Source organism: Etheostoma spectabile, chromosome 7 (assembly GCF_008692095.1).
Source record: "Etheostoma spectabile isolate EspeVRDwgs_2016 chromosome 7, UIUC_Espe_1.0, whole genome shotgun sequence".
Classification (NCBI taxonomy): Eukaryota; Metazoa; Chordata; class Actinopteri; order Perciformes; family Percidae; genus Etheostoma; species Etheostoma spectabile.
In genome coordinates this window covers 28,411,767-28,426,001 of record NC_045739.1, presented here as the reverse complement: position 1 = coordinate 28,426,001, position 14,235 = coordinate 28,411,767, and the positions used below count along the sequence as shown (strand labels likewise).

The window sequence follows — 14,235 nt, the reverse complement described above, 5'->3', positions numbered from 1 at the left end:
AACGGCTGCAAACAGAAAGCACGTCGAGTCAAACAGAAACAGGAGGGGAATTTGACGCAAAATCGATTTCACCCAAAATCCAAATTATTCTGGATTCACTGGTGTTAGAAAACTTACAATACATACTTTTTCTCTGATTATTATTAAAACTGTTTGCATAATAATACCATATTATACTGATCACTCTGAACAATGAGATAAACTCCATCCACTTTGTGGAAATAAGCAGCTGTTGAGAGCTTCCAGTTGGCCCTTTTCTGTACTAGTATGTAGTGTGGAAACAGTCTAAAATGAACTTTTATATAACTTCAGTGATCTGTCTATTTTTGATGATGAAATTATTCTAACAACTGAATACAAATGCATGCAAATCATATCCAGTATTAAATATGCATTACTGGATTCTATAACTTATAATCAGCTAATGACAAGACCGATACTCCGATACTGTTTTTTTTTTTTTTTTTATGTAATGTACGTATGTTTACTTGTACTCTGTTACAAGTAAAAATCTGCAGATCCTACTTATGCAAAAGGGCAGATATTTAAAGTATTAAAAAGATGGCTCCTGGGATTGATGTATTTTTACATATTACATTGCAGTTAAGTGAGCGGCATTTTGCAGTTGGTTAGTCGTGACCGGTGCAAAAAAATGTAACGTTAACTTAAAAAGGCACAAGAAACATTTTCTCCTCCTTCACAGTCCAACTCACTGCATGTATGCCATTTGAAAATCCTCATGTAGCCTACAGATAATGAGATGCCACCCTTTGTGTTTTCAATGGGAATGGCCCTAATCCGCCAGTAAACCTTTCAGGAAAATCAACAGGCACATTTACAACCAAGCATTCAAAATGCTACACATTTCTCAGAAAGCTGGGAAGCAGACGACACTAAATGCATTGTTAAATAGGAATAGACTTCATAGAAAAACCATGTTAAAAACATTACATATATTTCCCACTTCCTGCTATTAAACACAACATATCTTCTAGTGCTCATGATACATTTCATTTATTTATTTACATGTACATTTTTTTTTTTTTTATTATAAAAAGCTCCAAAATCATAACATCCCTTTTTCTGAAAACCTTTCCTGGACAAAAAGTAAAATTTTGACATGATTAAAAGGGTTTAGTCACCGTGCCGAAGTGGACTGTACAGGCAACAAAGACCTCCATCATACTCTTCACATAAAGCTAATGCAAATAAGTACACGATATGGCACTAACTGAACTAGCAGATGTCAGCTAACGCTGTTGAGTGGGAAGGTGTCACGGTGCAGCTCACAGCCCCATCACAGAGGGAAACACAGCAGCACCTGTTGAAGGAAGGAGAGTGCTTTCAATCCACTCTTGACTCACTTTCCCATGAAGCCCATTAGGATCCGCCCACATGTAATTCAATGTTACGTCGTACTTTTTGGGCTACCTTGACCATCTCCTGTGTCCGATTCCGGGACTTTCCAGTCCATCTGGCGGCCTTTTTCGTACAGTCCCTTCAGGACCTTCCTCACTTCGTCGTTCCCCCCTCCGCGACTCAGCTCCAGGTACTTCCTGTAGAGCTGCAGAGCGGTGCGTGCGTCTTCTATGCTGTCGTGGGTTTCCCCCTGGATGCTGAGGTCTGGGAGCCACACAGACAAACAGACACTTAGGAATGCCTAGTCATGATTCCCACAGCTGCGTCGCAACCATTAAGCACCAGTTTACAATGCAGATATTTGAAATGATCTAAATGACTCACTTCTTTGTATTAAACACAATATATCTTCGAGACATTTGAGATTTAAACAACTGCAAGTCGACTGCAATCGACCAACTCATGTTTAAGCCCCCTGCCTGTCCACAGAAACATCAAATAATCAATTAATAATTTGGAAGCAGACATGAAGTTGTGTGTGCTTTATTTTTTCTCTCCCTAAAGGTGCAATCACAGATGTCTTTAACCACTTGGAGGCAGCAGAAACAAGCTGTAAAAACATGACCAAGTTATCATGTTTTAAGGTGGACTTGTTAGCGTTCAGTTGCTTTTTTTCCACATCCAGCAGACACAGAGCAACATTAGCATCTATTTGGAGTCATTATGTCTGTCCACCTGATGAATGTTAGTCCAACATTTACTCTTTTCTGGCCCGTTTCTGTGTCTCTACCAATTCCAGAGGGAAATATCTGGCTCTTTAGCTGCTAAATGCTTCATTACATGTTCACCAGCTAGTCTCTAGTCTACTTTCCACTGAGAACAACTGCCTTCTGCAGATGAAAACGACCAGTGGCGAGATGTGAAAAAGAAACAGAACTACAATATGCGGGCCGGAAAGCTGAACAATGAACTGTAGAGTTGAAGTTACTGCAGTCGGGTGATAATTCTCTGTAGATTTGTCACTGCGAGCGACCCCTTTCACGCAGTCCTGTGATCTGATATATTGCTTATAGCCGCCTTTACTTACCTAGAAAGTACCAGGCGAGAAATCTCAGAGAAATCATCCTCTTGCGGGGTAAATGGAACAGGTAGACAGTGTCGACGACTTGGTCCTTTAGAACCTGAAAAACGGCAAAGAGACAGACTTAGGTCACCTGTGTTCCCTTACAGTGGTTTTAATTACGCACTGCCATGCACTACAGAGTTAACTGTAAACCAAATCTAACGTACCAGTAAATTAATAACCCGAAAGTCCTTCTGTAAACCGTGGCCAACAAAGCGGACTCCCGTGTCGATGAGGAAGCGCAGCTTTAAGTAAGTGGACTTCAGTGTGGTCAAATGCTTCGAAGAAATCTTTGCATCCAGGTCTCCTGGCTTGATGCCAGAATATTGGGTCAAATAGTCCACGACCTGGGGGAACAGACATTCAGAGGGGTCAGGTGGATAAACATGTACGACTTTTTTTCTTTTCTTTTTTTTTTTTTTTAAATAGGATTAAGTTAAAACATTGTAAAACATTGTACCTCTTCTTCAGGGTTAATGTTTTGTAACTAATGAATAAAGACTTTTCTCTCAAGTGGGCAGAAAGTCCTCTCCAGACCAAGGCCGCCCAATTTGGGGCCCGTGCTCCCTTTGTTTTGGCATGGCATGGCATTTGACATGCTTGTGCTTAATCTCCTCTTATTTTGAAAGTGCTCTAATATCCTACCCGTAATGATTATGAAACGTCCATTTTTTGCAGCTAAAAAGTATTTAATCTGAGTTTTATGCCAATGTACTGTAAAGCACAGGGCTGGTTCATTTCCATATTGAAAATGGTATCTACAAAGAATTACGGTATTCTTTCTTTTTTTTATTGTTATTTTTGGGGCTATTTAGGCCTTTATTTCCACAGGACAGATGAAGACATGAAAGCGGGGAGAGAGGGGGAATGACATGCAGCAAAGGGCCACAGGTCGGAGTCGAACCCGGCCGCAGAATTACGGTATTCTTTAACATCTCTCATAACATTTATTTCTGGCCTATGGCCGTCCATCCAGATACATTTTGGCCCTTGGCATGAAAGAATTTAGACAATCAAAAGGGACAAGGGATCAATCATCGTGACCCGAGCACAAGAAAAGATCAGGAAATGTTTCTGTAATGCTTGCGGCAAACAAAAGAAAACACAGTTCAACCTCTCTGCTTATAAATGTTTTTAACACGGACAAAAAGACACGGTTTAATGACAGTGAAGGCAACATGATAGGGGTAGTGATGGGGAAAAGGTGTCAGTCAGGGGTATCCTGTTTCATTCAGCACTCCCTTTAAAAGGTTATCTTGATGTGTTATGGTTTGTGTTATGTGTTGTGTTTACCTGCTCCTGAGTGGAGATGTAGTCATCGATGAAGGGCACCCCCTCGTTGGGCCCCTGGCCCCTCACACAGGTGATCCTGGCCACAGACATCTGGCTGGGCTTGATGGTCGACTTGGTGCCGTCACTGCGAAGCTCCGCCTCTTCCTGCAAACATGCACATCATAGGCCGGCTTTATCGGGTCCTATTACATCAAGTTTAAGGCTTAACAGTAACAAAAACTGTATTATTATGAGCATAAACACACTGTAAACTAATGTCTGATCATAGATTTTAAAAACATTTTACTCTAAACCGAGCTCAACAATAAAGCATTATTCACATTGAGGTGACTCAAGTTATACTATCATTTTGTTTTTTTCATAATATTCAGGCCAATATTTCTCTTCTTTTTGGAATATCAGTTTGTCCATGTTTCCTTGCCTTAAAGAGAAAAGTTAAAAGATTTTTTTTTTTTTTTTAGTTCTGTTATGAAAGACTTTAGGACTCTAACTCACCTCCTGACAGGTTTAATTTGCCGAACACAAACAGAAAAAGAATAATTTGGTAAACAGACCCCAGTAATAAAAGGTGGTGTCTGGGATTCTGGAGAAAGATTGTTGATATTTAAACTGAACACCCAAAAAAACATATTCTAACAGATTCTGACGATATCAGCAAAATATCACTGTTTCACGGTATTGCAATCACAACTTTAAAATGTATTATTTTAAAAGGCCTGGGTAAGAAAAATTAATGGTTTTCCTCCATTGAACACAATATATTTTATTTTTAAACACACTGGCAGAGACAGGTATTTCTAACTTTGACAACATTTTGAAAAACAGCTTATACCTTAGGAACGGTATGACAGGAAATGTTAGTATTTTGAAAATGTGACGTTTTTGTTTTTTTGTTTTTTTCTTTTTTAACGGTAACCGGCCCATGCCTGGTATGAACACCTTTTTTTAAGCACACAAACAGGACGGAAAGCTAGCAGACCCTAAGGACATATTCACTAACTTTGACAAAACATGTAAGGGATTAGAATTGCAGATTCCACCTTCAACTACCAATGTCAAAAGAAACTTGAGTAGTACATGGGTTACTAGGTTTGTTTAACTTTTCATGCATGTGCATGAAAAAGACTTTGAAGAGTACTCACTATCGGACTCATGATGGACAGTTTGAAAAAAATAAAAAATATTAAAATCTATGCAGCAGAATCAGAGATATTTTTTTTATTTTATGCATTCCTCTCCCTTGTCAAAACCTAATGCCTATATTAGCCGCAATCCAACTGAGTTGGAGATTTGGGCGTGTTATGCTAGTAGCAGCTATTGTAGCTTTGAGACACTAGCCTGCAGCAGAGATGAGAAGCGAGCAACAGAGGTCTCACTTAAGATTTATTTTAATTTTTTAATACTCCCTAACTAACACCTGTAAACACGCTTTGATGCTAGTTCTCCTTTAAGACAGGGAGTGAGGGATTGAGAGGAGAGGTCTTTACAAAGAGCAATGAAATATTTTAAACAACTACAACTGAAAGGACACCTCTAGAAGTCTGAATATGTTGGTTTCTGCTCAATGTCAGGATGCAGCGTCTTTTAATACAGTTCAGATAAGCAAGCCATGCTTCCAAAATATGAGCAGGAGTAGGGGGGGAATCTAATTACTGACGGCTGTTTGTATACTCGCCATCACAGTAAGTTACAAAACTTGTAAACATGCTTTCTGATGACCTGAATTCTCCGGGTGACCTGGTTTCTTGGGTGCTTGTAAACATCCTGTGTGAGTCGGAGTGCGGTAAACACACAGTGGCATTATAATCCAGACTCACCTGGTTGAGTGTGACAAACTCGGCGTCCAGCCCCACCAAGTCATTGGCCTGCGGCATCTCGTTGACCATGAGGGGGATGAAAGTGGCGTGACTCTTCCGCTGCTTCCGGGCCAACGAGGCCTCCGTCAGCAGCACGCTGGCGTCTATGGGATTTTTAACTGAGACAAACAGCATTGCATGAGCAGGTAAATCAATGAATGCCAACCTACAAGTAAACTCTCCAGATGTAATGTCCTGATACTCACTGCGGAGGTCGTATTTGGTGTGGTAGTTCCTCTTGGCGTAATACAGAATGCCTGGCACTTTCCAGCTCACATCAAACTGAGCAGCTTCGGTCTTTGACAAACAAAAAAAAAAAAAAAATTTTACAGGACTCCAAACGTGACATTTTATTAGAATAAATGAAATCAAACATTTACCTTGTCAATTGGCTCAATTAAGAAATCATTGAAGAGGTACCACTGCTGATGTGTGACTCCCTGAAACAGACAAAACATGTTCAAATTTGATGTGATCCAGCATAAAACATCAACTACACTTTGGCTTAACTTCCCAGAAGCAAGACTCTCTCAGACGGTGTTTTCCAATGTAAGCTCACCTCCTTTCTTTGATGGTACGTCTCTCCCACCTTGATGTGTGCAACCAAGTTCCCACCTGTGCGAGCGTCCAGGATATGAGGCACCGTGACCACCAAGTCATAGACAGAGGCCCCCTCCTCCTCTTCAGCAGCACTTAACTGATTGGAGACAGTGTTAACGAGTCGTTAGTTGCGTGTAAATCTTAACACACAACAATAAAAACGAAAAAAGAACCAAAATCAGTGTTTTGCTCAAGCGCTTCCTCTCCCACCTCCTCTCCTTCGGGCCAGCTGCTGATCTCCAGTCCCTGACTTTTGCTGATGGACATCTTGAGAGTAGGAGGGATCCAGACGTGTCGCAGATCCTCCGCCCGAGTGTTGAAGGTGATGCCCTCCATGCTGCATATGTCCTCCCCGCTACAAGGACGCACAGTTTTTTGTTATTGCAGAGCACAACTAGTCAATAAGTTGCTAGATGGAAAATTGATTAGAAAATTCATTATCTACAAATTGTTTAAATCTATTTTTGCCAAACATGATAGATACAGTTCATCAGGATTTGATGGTTTTCTTTCTTTTATATAATGTTTGGATCTTGTTTGGACAAAACAAGATAGTCAAAAGGAAATTACGATGGGGCTTTTTCTTTACCGTTTTTGGATGTTTTATTGACCGAACAAATCATTAATTAATCAAAAACCTTAATCCAACATAGAAATAATTAATGATGCAACCCTATTTATTTGATGTTATAAGGGATCTTACTCCAAGCACCACTCGGTGGGCATGGGGGGTGGGGGCTCTTTGGGTTTTGCAGGTTCCTGCGCCTCTTTCTGCATGGCCTTATTGAAGGCATACTGTGAAGAAAAAAGAAAACAATCACGTAATTCATTGTGAATTAATGAATCAATCTTGAATCTTGATGAATTAAAGGTGCTCTAAGCGATGTCGGGTGACGTTACTTCTTGTTGATGTTCAAAGTATTTTCAAGCAAAACAAGACTAGGTTGCCCCTCCCTCCTCCTCATCCCATCTCCTCCCCCTCCCTTCTGTTCTTCCGTGCACTAACCCCCGCAACCCCCACCGCCAAATCCTTCTTCACGGTTATTGGCTGGAACACTGGAACGCTGTTTGTGGATGTTTCGTGGTGCAGGTGGGCACAGTTTGTTTTTGTTGGCGTTTGTAGACCCTGGGCTGTCTACAGAGACTGGTTTTTTTACAGTGTGTTCAGGGGACATGCAGCTAACAGAAAGCGAAGAGATGTTTTATACAGTGTATTCTAGGGACATGCAGCTAACAGAAAGTGAAGAGATGTTTTTACAGTGTGTTCTAGGGACAGGCAGCTAACAGAAAGTGAAGAGATTTTTTTTACAGTGTATTCTGGGGACAGACATCTCGTGGATGTTTGCTGTATGTGAAAAAAAATGTTGTAGCCTAAAACACGCGTGACATCGTTTAGAGCAACTTTAATCTTAAAAGTGCGTTTGAAACGTGCAAGGATGGAAATAAAACCAAAATGACATTTATTCATTTACCTCCGCCTGAACCTTCCAGAATTCAGCCTCTTTAGCACTGTTCACCTCGCAGTTGATAACCAGAACATCCGGAAGACATCGGATGTTGCGTGTCTGCACCTACAGTAGCACACAGAAACACTGTGAACCGGGTGGAAATCAGACTGTCAGATGTACTGTCTGTTAATATGAGCTGCTGATGGCTGTGAGTGGGAGCTGGAACTCACTGTGGGTTGATACTTCTCACAATTTTCACACCACGCCTGAGTGCTCTGCTCCAGACAGATGCTTTTTTTCAAGATCTCAGCAAAGTCATATTCCTTTACTGTTTTTTCTGAAAAGTCAAAGAGAAATTGATATATTGTCTTTTATCTGCCCCAGGTTCTCTATGCACTAGTGTCTCAGGGCAAGACAGCTACACAAGACTATCTACGCCCCAGCAGTATGAAGAATACTTTAAACGCACCTTGAGAGTTCTGTTCGGGGTAATGCATGGTGAAAAGCAGCGTGAGGGAGGAGCGGACCGTCTCCTTGCCACAGCGACACAGGCTGCTGTTCTCGACTTCGCATCCAAACAGTTTTCCGATGGCGGACTCCCCAGAGGAACCCAGAGAACTGGATAAATGGATCATTGACACAACACTAATAAAGTACATCTAGCCTTAACTTGTTTTTGCAAAAGCTTTGTGTCTAGTAGAGCTGGGTATCATCCAAAATTATACAATACCGGTACCAATACTGTGACCTCAATACCCATTCCTAAACAATACTTTTTTTACAACATCACTTTTACAACATTACACGTTCTGGCACAAATCTCTTGAATTTAAAGCTCTTACTACGTGAGCCCCGTCTCTGTGTGCAATGTAACGTTTTTCCTGCTTGTCTCTACAACGTGTAACAATAAACAGCCAATCACAGACATTATTAGATCTTGGTAGAAGCATGCTCTTGAGGTATTGAAATTGGGTATTGAATGGTGAGGCTCTAGTGCACGGAATACTTTAAGACTGGACGTGTCAGAAGTTTATATTCTACTGCTCTGACCTACTGCTGGCTCCCCTGTAGGCCTGTGGGCCCTCCTGTTCCTGTGTCTCCTGGTGGAGCTGGGTGAGGATAAAGCGGTTCCAGCTCTGGATTAAGCGGCCGAGTCTGGCCTTCCCCGTTTGCTCATCTGAGTCTGCGAGGATCAGACCCAGCGCTGAGGCTTCTGGGATGGTACGAAACGCTCTGAGGAAGTTACTGGCCTTGAAAGGAGGAGATAGAAGAGGTTGGATTGGGAAATCTACATGGGAGACAATGTGCAGTTGCAACACACTGTGGATTAGGGATCAAACTTCTGTTACTCAGAGAAACAATAACTGGTATCTACCTGACATGGATCTCCTCGGGACAAATCCAACATGTGGAAGAGGAAGCCGAGCTCACAGGCCAAGCAAAACTCCTTCTGGCACAAATGATTCTGCACTAGACACCGGATTGGCTCCAGGAAATATAATACCTAACGTGCCAACACAGAAACAGGAGCAAAACAACTATGCATGGGTGAAAAAAACAACAATCTTTATTTAATTTCACTAAAACCCTTCCTTGGTTCTTACCTGGATCATGCAGTTGCAGTAGGCATTGGGGATGTGAGGCTCCAGGCCAGCAAACAAGGTTCTGTTATAATGTTTGAAGTCAAAGTCCTCCAGTCCAAGTTTGGAGTATTTAATTGTGACCTAATGCCGCAAAAAGATCAAACAATACTTTTCATTTTTAAACAAAGCAACACTAAAAAAAAACAACTAAAAAAAACACCTAAAAACCATAAGGAAATGCATCCAACCTTTCTGTACTTTTTTGGCACCATGTAGAGATGTGGCTCTTCATCACGCCCGATTGGTGATTCAGGGACCTGGTTGTAACTATCAAAATCGAGCTCCACATCTTTAACTTTGTAAGGAACCTGAAACCAACACAGAAAACAGAGATTAGATTGAAATCCATGTACAAACGTGACAATGAACACAGCTAATTAGTTTGTTTTCCAAATCTGAATATAGTGGAAATGACACAACTAAGGCTGTTGTAGCTTGTTTACGTGTTTAACCATTTCATGCTTCCACAACGACAAGTCTGATGGGAAGTCATGTAAGATCTACATTGTGTGTTTTCGACATGCCTGGTTCCGCGGGCGTGTACGAGGATTTGCTGCGTAACCAATGAAGCCAACAGTTTTCATTGTGCGCAGGATTTCTGGGTCCACAGGGGGAGCTCGTCTGTTGGAAAGAAAAGTGTTTTTAGAGGCAAACCTTTAATAAATGGGAGCAGTTAAAAAATTAACAGACAGGGAACGCTCGCCACTAGCCAAACGCTGTAAGTGATACACTCAGACGCCAGTTTATTAGGTACACCTAGGTTTAACGTATGCAGTCTAAGCAAAAGCTACATGTACATCAATAAGGGTAGACTAATATTAGAAAAACCTAGCACGTAAAATTTACTACAGGATTGTGGTACCTAATAAACCGGTCACTGAGTGCGGCTACCTTTGAAGGCTGTCAAAAATTAATAAGCTTCCTGTGATTGTGCCGTTACATATGAACTAATCTCCCTGGCATGGGAATGTGTTTGTTCTTCAATGTGTTTCCCCTGAGCAATGGGACCCTATTTTAGGCCGAAAATGTCTGAAATATATTTTTTTTAAATACAGGTTTTATAACAATTAAATCGGTTATATAAAAATGTGATGTGTCTCAGTCTGGCCCTCAACTTGTTTACAATTGTTCCATTTGTGACTCACAACATGACAACGTCAAACACTGACATGACTTCAAAAGAATTATTCAGTCATAACTGCAGAAAAGAGAAATGAATAAGTTCCAAGCCATGACTAAACCTTTTCATGGTATGTGCAGGGAGATCATATATCCCAGTGTGATGTTGGTTTGATGTTAGCATGTCAACTTTCACCACAAGTTAAAAGAAAAAGCTGGCGATGTTCTTTATTACTGCTGTTGTCGGCAAATCCCATGAAGAGACTAAAACCAACAATGCCTTCGTCTGTTTCTCAATACTTTCCAACTTCCCTATCTTGTCTGTTGCACTCAGTCCCAAGCCCATTGGTTCCTAGAACATGTCACAAAAATATAGTTTCACGTTTAATAAAGGCTGAATAATTTCCTAAAACAGTATTAATGCTAATTAATAAAAGTATTTGCTGGGAACAATGTGTGGCTGCAGATTTGGTGCACTGGTGCATGTTTCCAACAGCAGGATGGTGTATTTTAAGTTGACTTGAGATTAACTATAGTGCCCTGAATTATATTAAAAGGGACATTTCAACTAGTGCAGTGTGGCTTACTGGTGTGTTTTTAAAAGTGTGGACAATTACGGAGCTCTAAAATGCAGAGGAATAACTAACATAATCTCTGCATACAGGAGAGAATACATATTAGTGTTGTTGCTTTCATTTAGTTTTCCTCATTACCAGTCATACAAAACCAGTTGAAGTAAAGACATAGTATACTCCTACCTGGGGCTGGGTGTAGCCACTGCAATGGACCATTCCGACAACAGCTGCTCTGTGCTGGTCAGTGGCATGGGGATAAGCGAGAGGGGCAGCAGGTCATGGTTCCAGTCCAGCTGAGGCAGCGTGTCCACAAGGCAAGGCAGAGCAAACTCGGTCTCCCGGGAGTAGTCATTAAATGAAACCTCTGGAGCATCCGACCACAGGTGCACACATCCCCCAGAGTCCCCGAAGGCCAAGGCTTGTTTGCTGGCCGACACATCAAAACTCATGAGCAGCTGGCCCACAGTGTTGACGTGAAAAATGTCCGCCATATTGGCGAGTCCAGTGGGCTCACAGAACTGGCACTGACCTGGACGAATAAACAGGAGGTGGAACATTACTTCCGAGCTGCATTCAAGATTCCCTTTATTGTCATACAGCAAAACACAGAAATGTAAAGCGTGAACGAAATTACGAGTGTTGCTCTTTTTAAAAACACAGACAAAAACAACGTAATAAATAGCGCTCTATGAATATTTTTCAAAAACTGAATCCGTAATTCCCAGAAGAATATTTCTCCGTACGAACATGTGATGTATTGCACTTGTAAATGAATAATTATTATTTCAATTTGCATAAAGCAACATATAGCCTGGACAATCATTTGCAAGTACCACTATTCAGGAAATATTTATACTGTAGTTACTAGGTATTAGTGTGTGATGCTAAAATACTAAAATGATGATGTTATTATAAAGTTGTGTTACATTTATTGACCAAACTCTCCAAGAGAAATAAGTCTACAAAGACACTGACTACAGCATTTGCATGGAGGTGACCCCACTTTGCCTGGCTGATACCTGTCTGGGAGATGATCGCCAGGCGTGACGTGTAGGTCGGAATGAAGCGCAAAAAGACGGGATCCACATGCACCTGAAGAGGCGTCACAGCTCGCATCATACGGAGGTCATACACCATAAGGAATCGGTCGCACGCCAACCCATTCATTCCTCGGCTGGAGAACCCGCACGCAGCCAGAAGGTTTCCATGAACGTCGAAGTCTGAGAGGCTTCCAGAGAACGCATCAAACTCATGCTCCGTCTTGAAGCTACGCAAGTCCCGAAGGGTTATCTGTTTTTAAACACAGGGTGAATGTGAGTGCTCTGTAAACCAAAAAAAATATCTTTCACAAACTCATTGATCAACTCGTCCTTACCTTGCCAGAGGTGTGTCCGCAGAAAAAAAAACGGCCGGTTTGACGCATTATAGCCACTCCAGGTACATCAACAGTGAACTGTCAAGTGCGTGTGACAAGACAGTAAATAGTTAATCACTTGCTTTTACGTATATTATTCTTATATTAAATGGCAAATTATGTCATGTATAAATAGTTGTGGATGCAGATGAACTTTATCCCAATCTCTCACCTTTTGAGTTTCTTGAACAGTATTCAAGTCAAATTCAACCGCATAGTTTTGTAATCCACCTATGAGCAAGGTGTTGTTGTCAGTCATGAGAAGACTGTGCATATCAGCTCCTTCCTCCATCCTGGAAGGTACGCATACGCATGTAAGTTTATGGTTTCAGTTTGTCTAAAATCAATCTCAATCAAAGAACAAGAACATTTGTTCCAGTCAATACTTTGTGACACTTACGGGTAATCAAACATAACAAGGCCCCCACGAGTGTGGCATTTAAGGTTACACTTGGAAAGGAACAGGACGCCTGTTTCCAAACTCTGAATGTGTCTGATGTCATCTGCTGCATGTGCTTGGAATGAGGAGTGGCGGCCCATTGTAGGTCCGAAGAATGAGGTTACATGACCCTAAAGAGAATCATTGAAGGAATAAGTATTTGTGCATCTTAATTAAGCCCCCTGCATGTTTTAGAAAGTCTATATTCCATAATCAAATCATAATCTTACTCTGTGGTTTCCCATCCAGAGCATTTCCTCCTGGAGATCAAAATGTGTTGCAGTGACTGGGATGCCAACTTCTGAAACTGCACTGTGTAGCTCGGAGAACATTCCCTCCATTAGGTGCACAGGCTCGGGGACTGTTACAGCAAGCCCCTCTGGGTCAAGCTCCACACCCTGCAGTAAACTGGGGTTAAGGTGGGGGTCCATGGAGGGCTCCATCCCCGTGTCCAGAGTCCCGTGAAGGCTGGGTGGGTACTCACCCATCCCAGCGTCAAGACCGTCAAAGTTCATCATGGGTAGGCTACAGCTAAATCAACCTGCAGAGGAAAGACACCTTCTATAAACAATAATACCACCCCTCGCTACTAAACTTTGTTTTCTTGATAATAAACCAAACTCAAGTATCGACCCATAAGGTTATCTTTAGGCTAACTTTAATGTTAGTTTTGGCTTGGCTAACAGTAGCCCCAGAAGCTAACTAACGATATAGTGAACTGCTAGAAAAAGCCTTCAAAGCCAAGGTTGCATTCATTACTGCAATGCGTTAAAAAAAAGCTAAGCTAATGTTTCATCGCTTAGCTAGCTAGCTACAGTTGTGGCTCACTATTGGTCAGCTAGCTAGTCGCCGTTAGCTGTTAGCTTATTTAGCGAACGTTAGCGTGAGCCAGACACACAGCACATTTTGTCAGTTGCTATCCAAAATATATCAACACGACTGGACAAGTGTGTGTTTCAAAAGTAATGAACTACCAATGTAAAATATCAATATAAAGTTAACACCGACCTCCTATTGTGATACGATTTACCGTAGAGGAAGCCATGCTCACTGCATTCACAACAATAACATGCACACACACACAAAATTAAAAATTAAACACTTCCGGAGCAAACAGGGGTGCGTTCAAGACCCGGAGTGTCCCCTCAATAATATTACTCCTCAGCATTCATCTGACAGCTATTAGTAACTGGTTACTTTTTAGTTCAAGATTTATACATATGATGATCGGTTTATAGAATATAAATTGTGATGGACTAACTACCCAACAGTACACCAAGTTGTTAAAATCAACTCAACTTTACATAAACATATCAGTAATATTCCAATATCGAACCAATGACATACTACATGAGTTCTTTTGAGA

The 14,235-nt window shown here is 41.3% G+C and overlaps 1 protein-coding gene across 2 annotated transcripts; it reads right to left on the bottom strand.

Moving 5' to 3' along the window:
• Positions 1 to 1,078: 1,078 nt before the first annotated feature.
• Positions 1,079 to 14,022, bottom strand: pan2 (poly(A) specific ribonuclease subunit PAN2). Of its 2 annotated transcripts, none has more exons than XM_032520040.1 (26): positions 13,878 to 14,022; positions 13,100 to 13,410; positions 12,831 to 13,000; positions 12,603 to 12,723; positions 12,392 to 12,469; positions 12,036 to 12,306; positions 11,200 to 11,545; positions 9,847 to 9,943; positions 9,511 to 9,630; positions 9,284 to 9,403; positions 9,055 to 9,183; positions 8,730 to 8,929; positions 8,149 to 8,297; positions 7,910 to 8,016; positions 7,704 to 7,802; positions 6,935 to 7,026; positions 6,442 to 6,586; positions 6,191 to 6,328; positions 6,012 to 6,071; positions 5,838 to 5,928; positions 5,593 to 5,750; positions 3,776 to 3,919; positions 2,650 to 2,829; positions 2,447 to 2,540; positions 1,420 to 1,623; positions 1,079 to 1,321 (listed from the first exon to the last, which is right to left on the bottom strand). In XM_032520040.1, exons 2-26 carry the CDS (start codon positions 13,385 to 13,387, stop codon positions 1,287 to 1,289), a joined length of 3,636 nt encoding a protein of 1,211 aa, XP_032375931.1. In that variant the 5' UTR covers positions 13,388 to 13,410; positions 13,878 to 14,022; the 3' UTR covers positions 1,079 to 1,286. The 2 variants fall into 2 exon arrangements, with proteins under 2 accessions (XP_032375931.1, XP_032375933.1); XM_032520042.1 differs by having other exon boundaries at positions 1,432 to 1,623.
• Positions 14,023 to 14,235: the final 213 nt, after the last annotated feature.

Coding starts and splice junctions, on each gene's coding strand:
- pan2 (XM_032520040.1), bottom strand. CDS start 13,387: ATGATGAACTTTGACGGTCTTGACGCTGGGATGGGTGAGTACCCACCC. Junction 12,470..12,602: donor CTGTTCAAGAAACTCAAAAG/GTGAGAGATTGG, acceptor CGCACTTGACAG/TTCACTGTTGATGTACCTGG. Junction 2,830..3,775: donor ACATCTCCACTCAGGAGCAG/GTAAACACAACA, acceptor CTGTTCCCCCAG/GTCGTGGACTATTTGACCCA.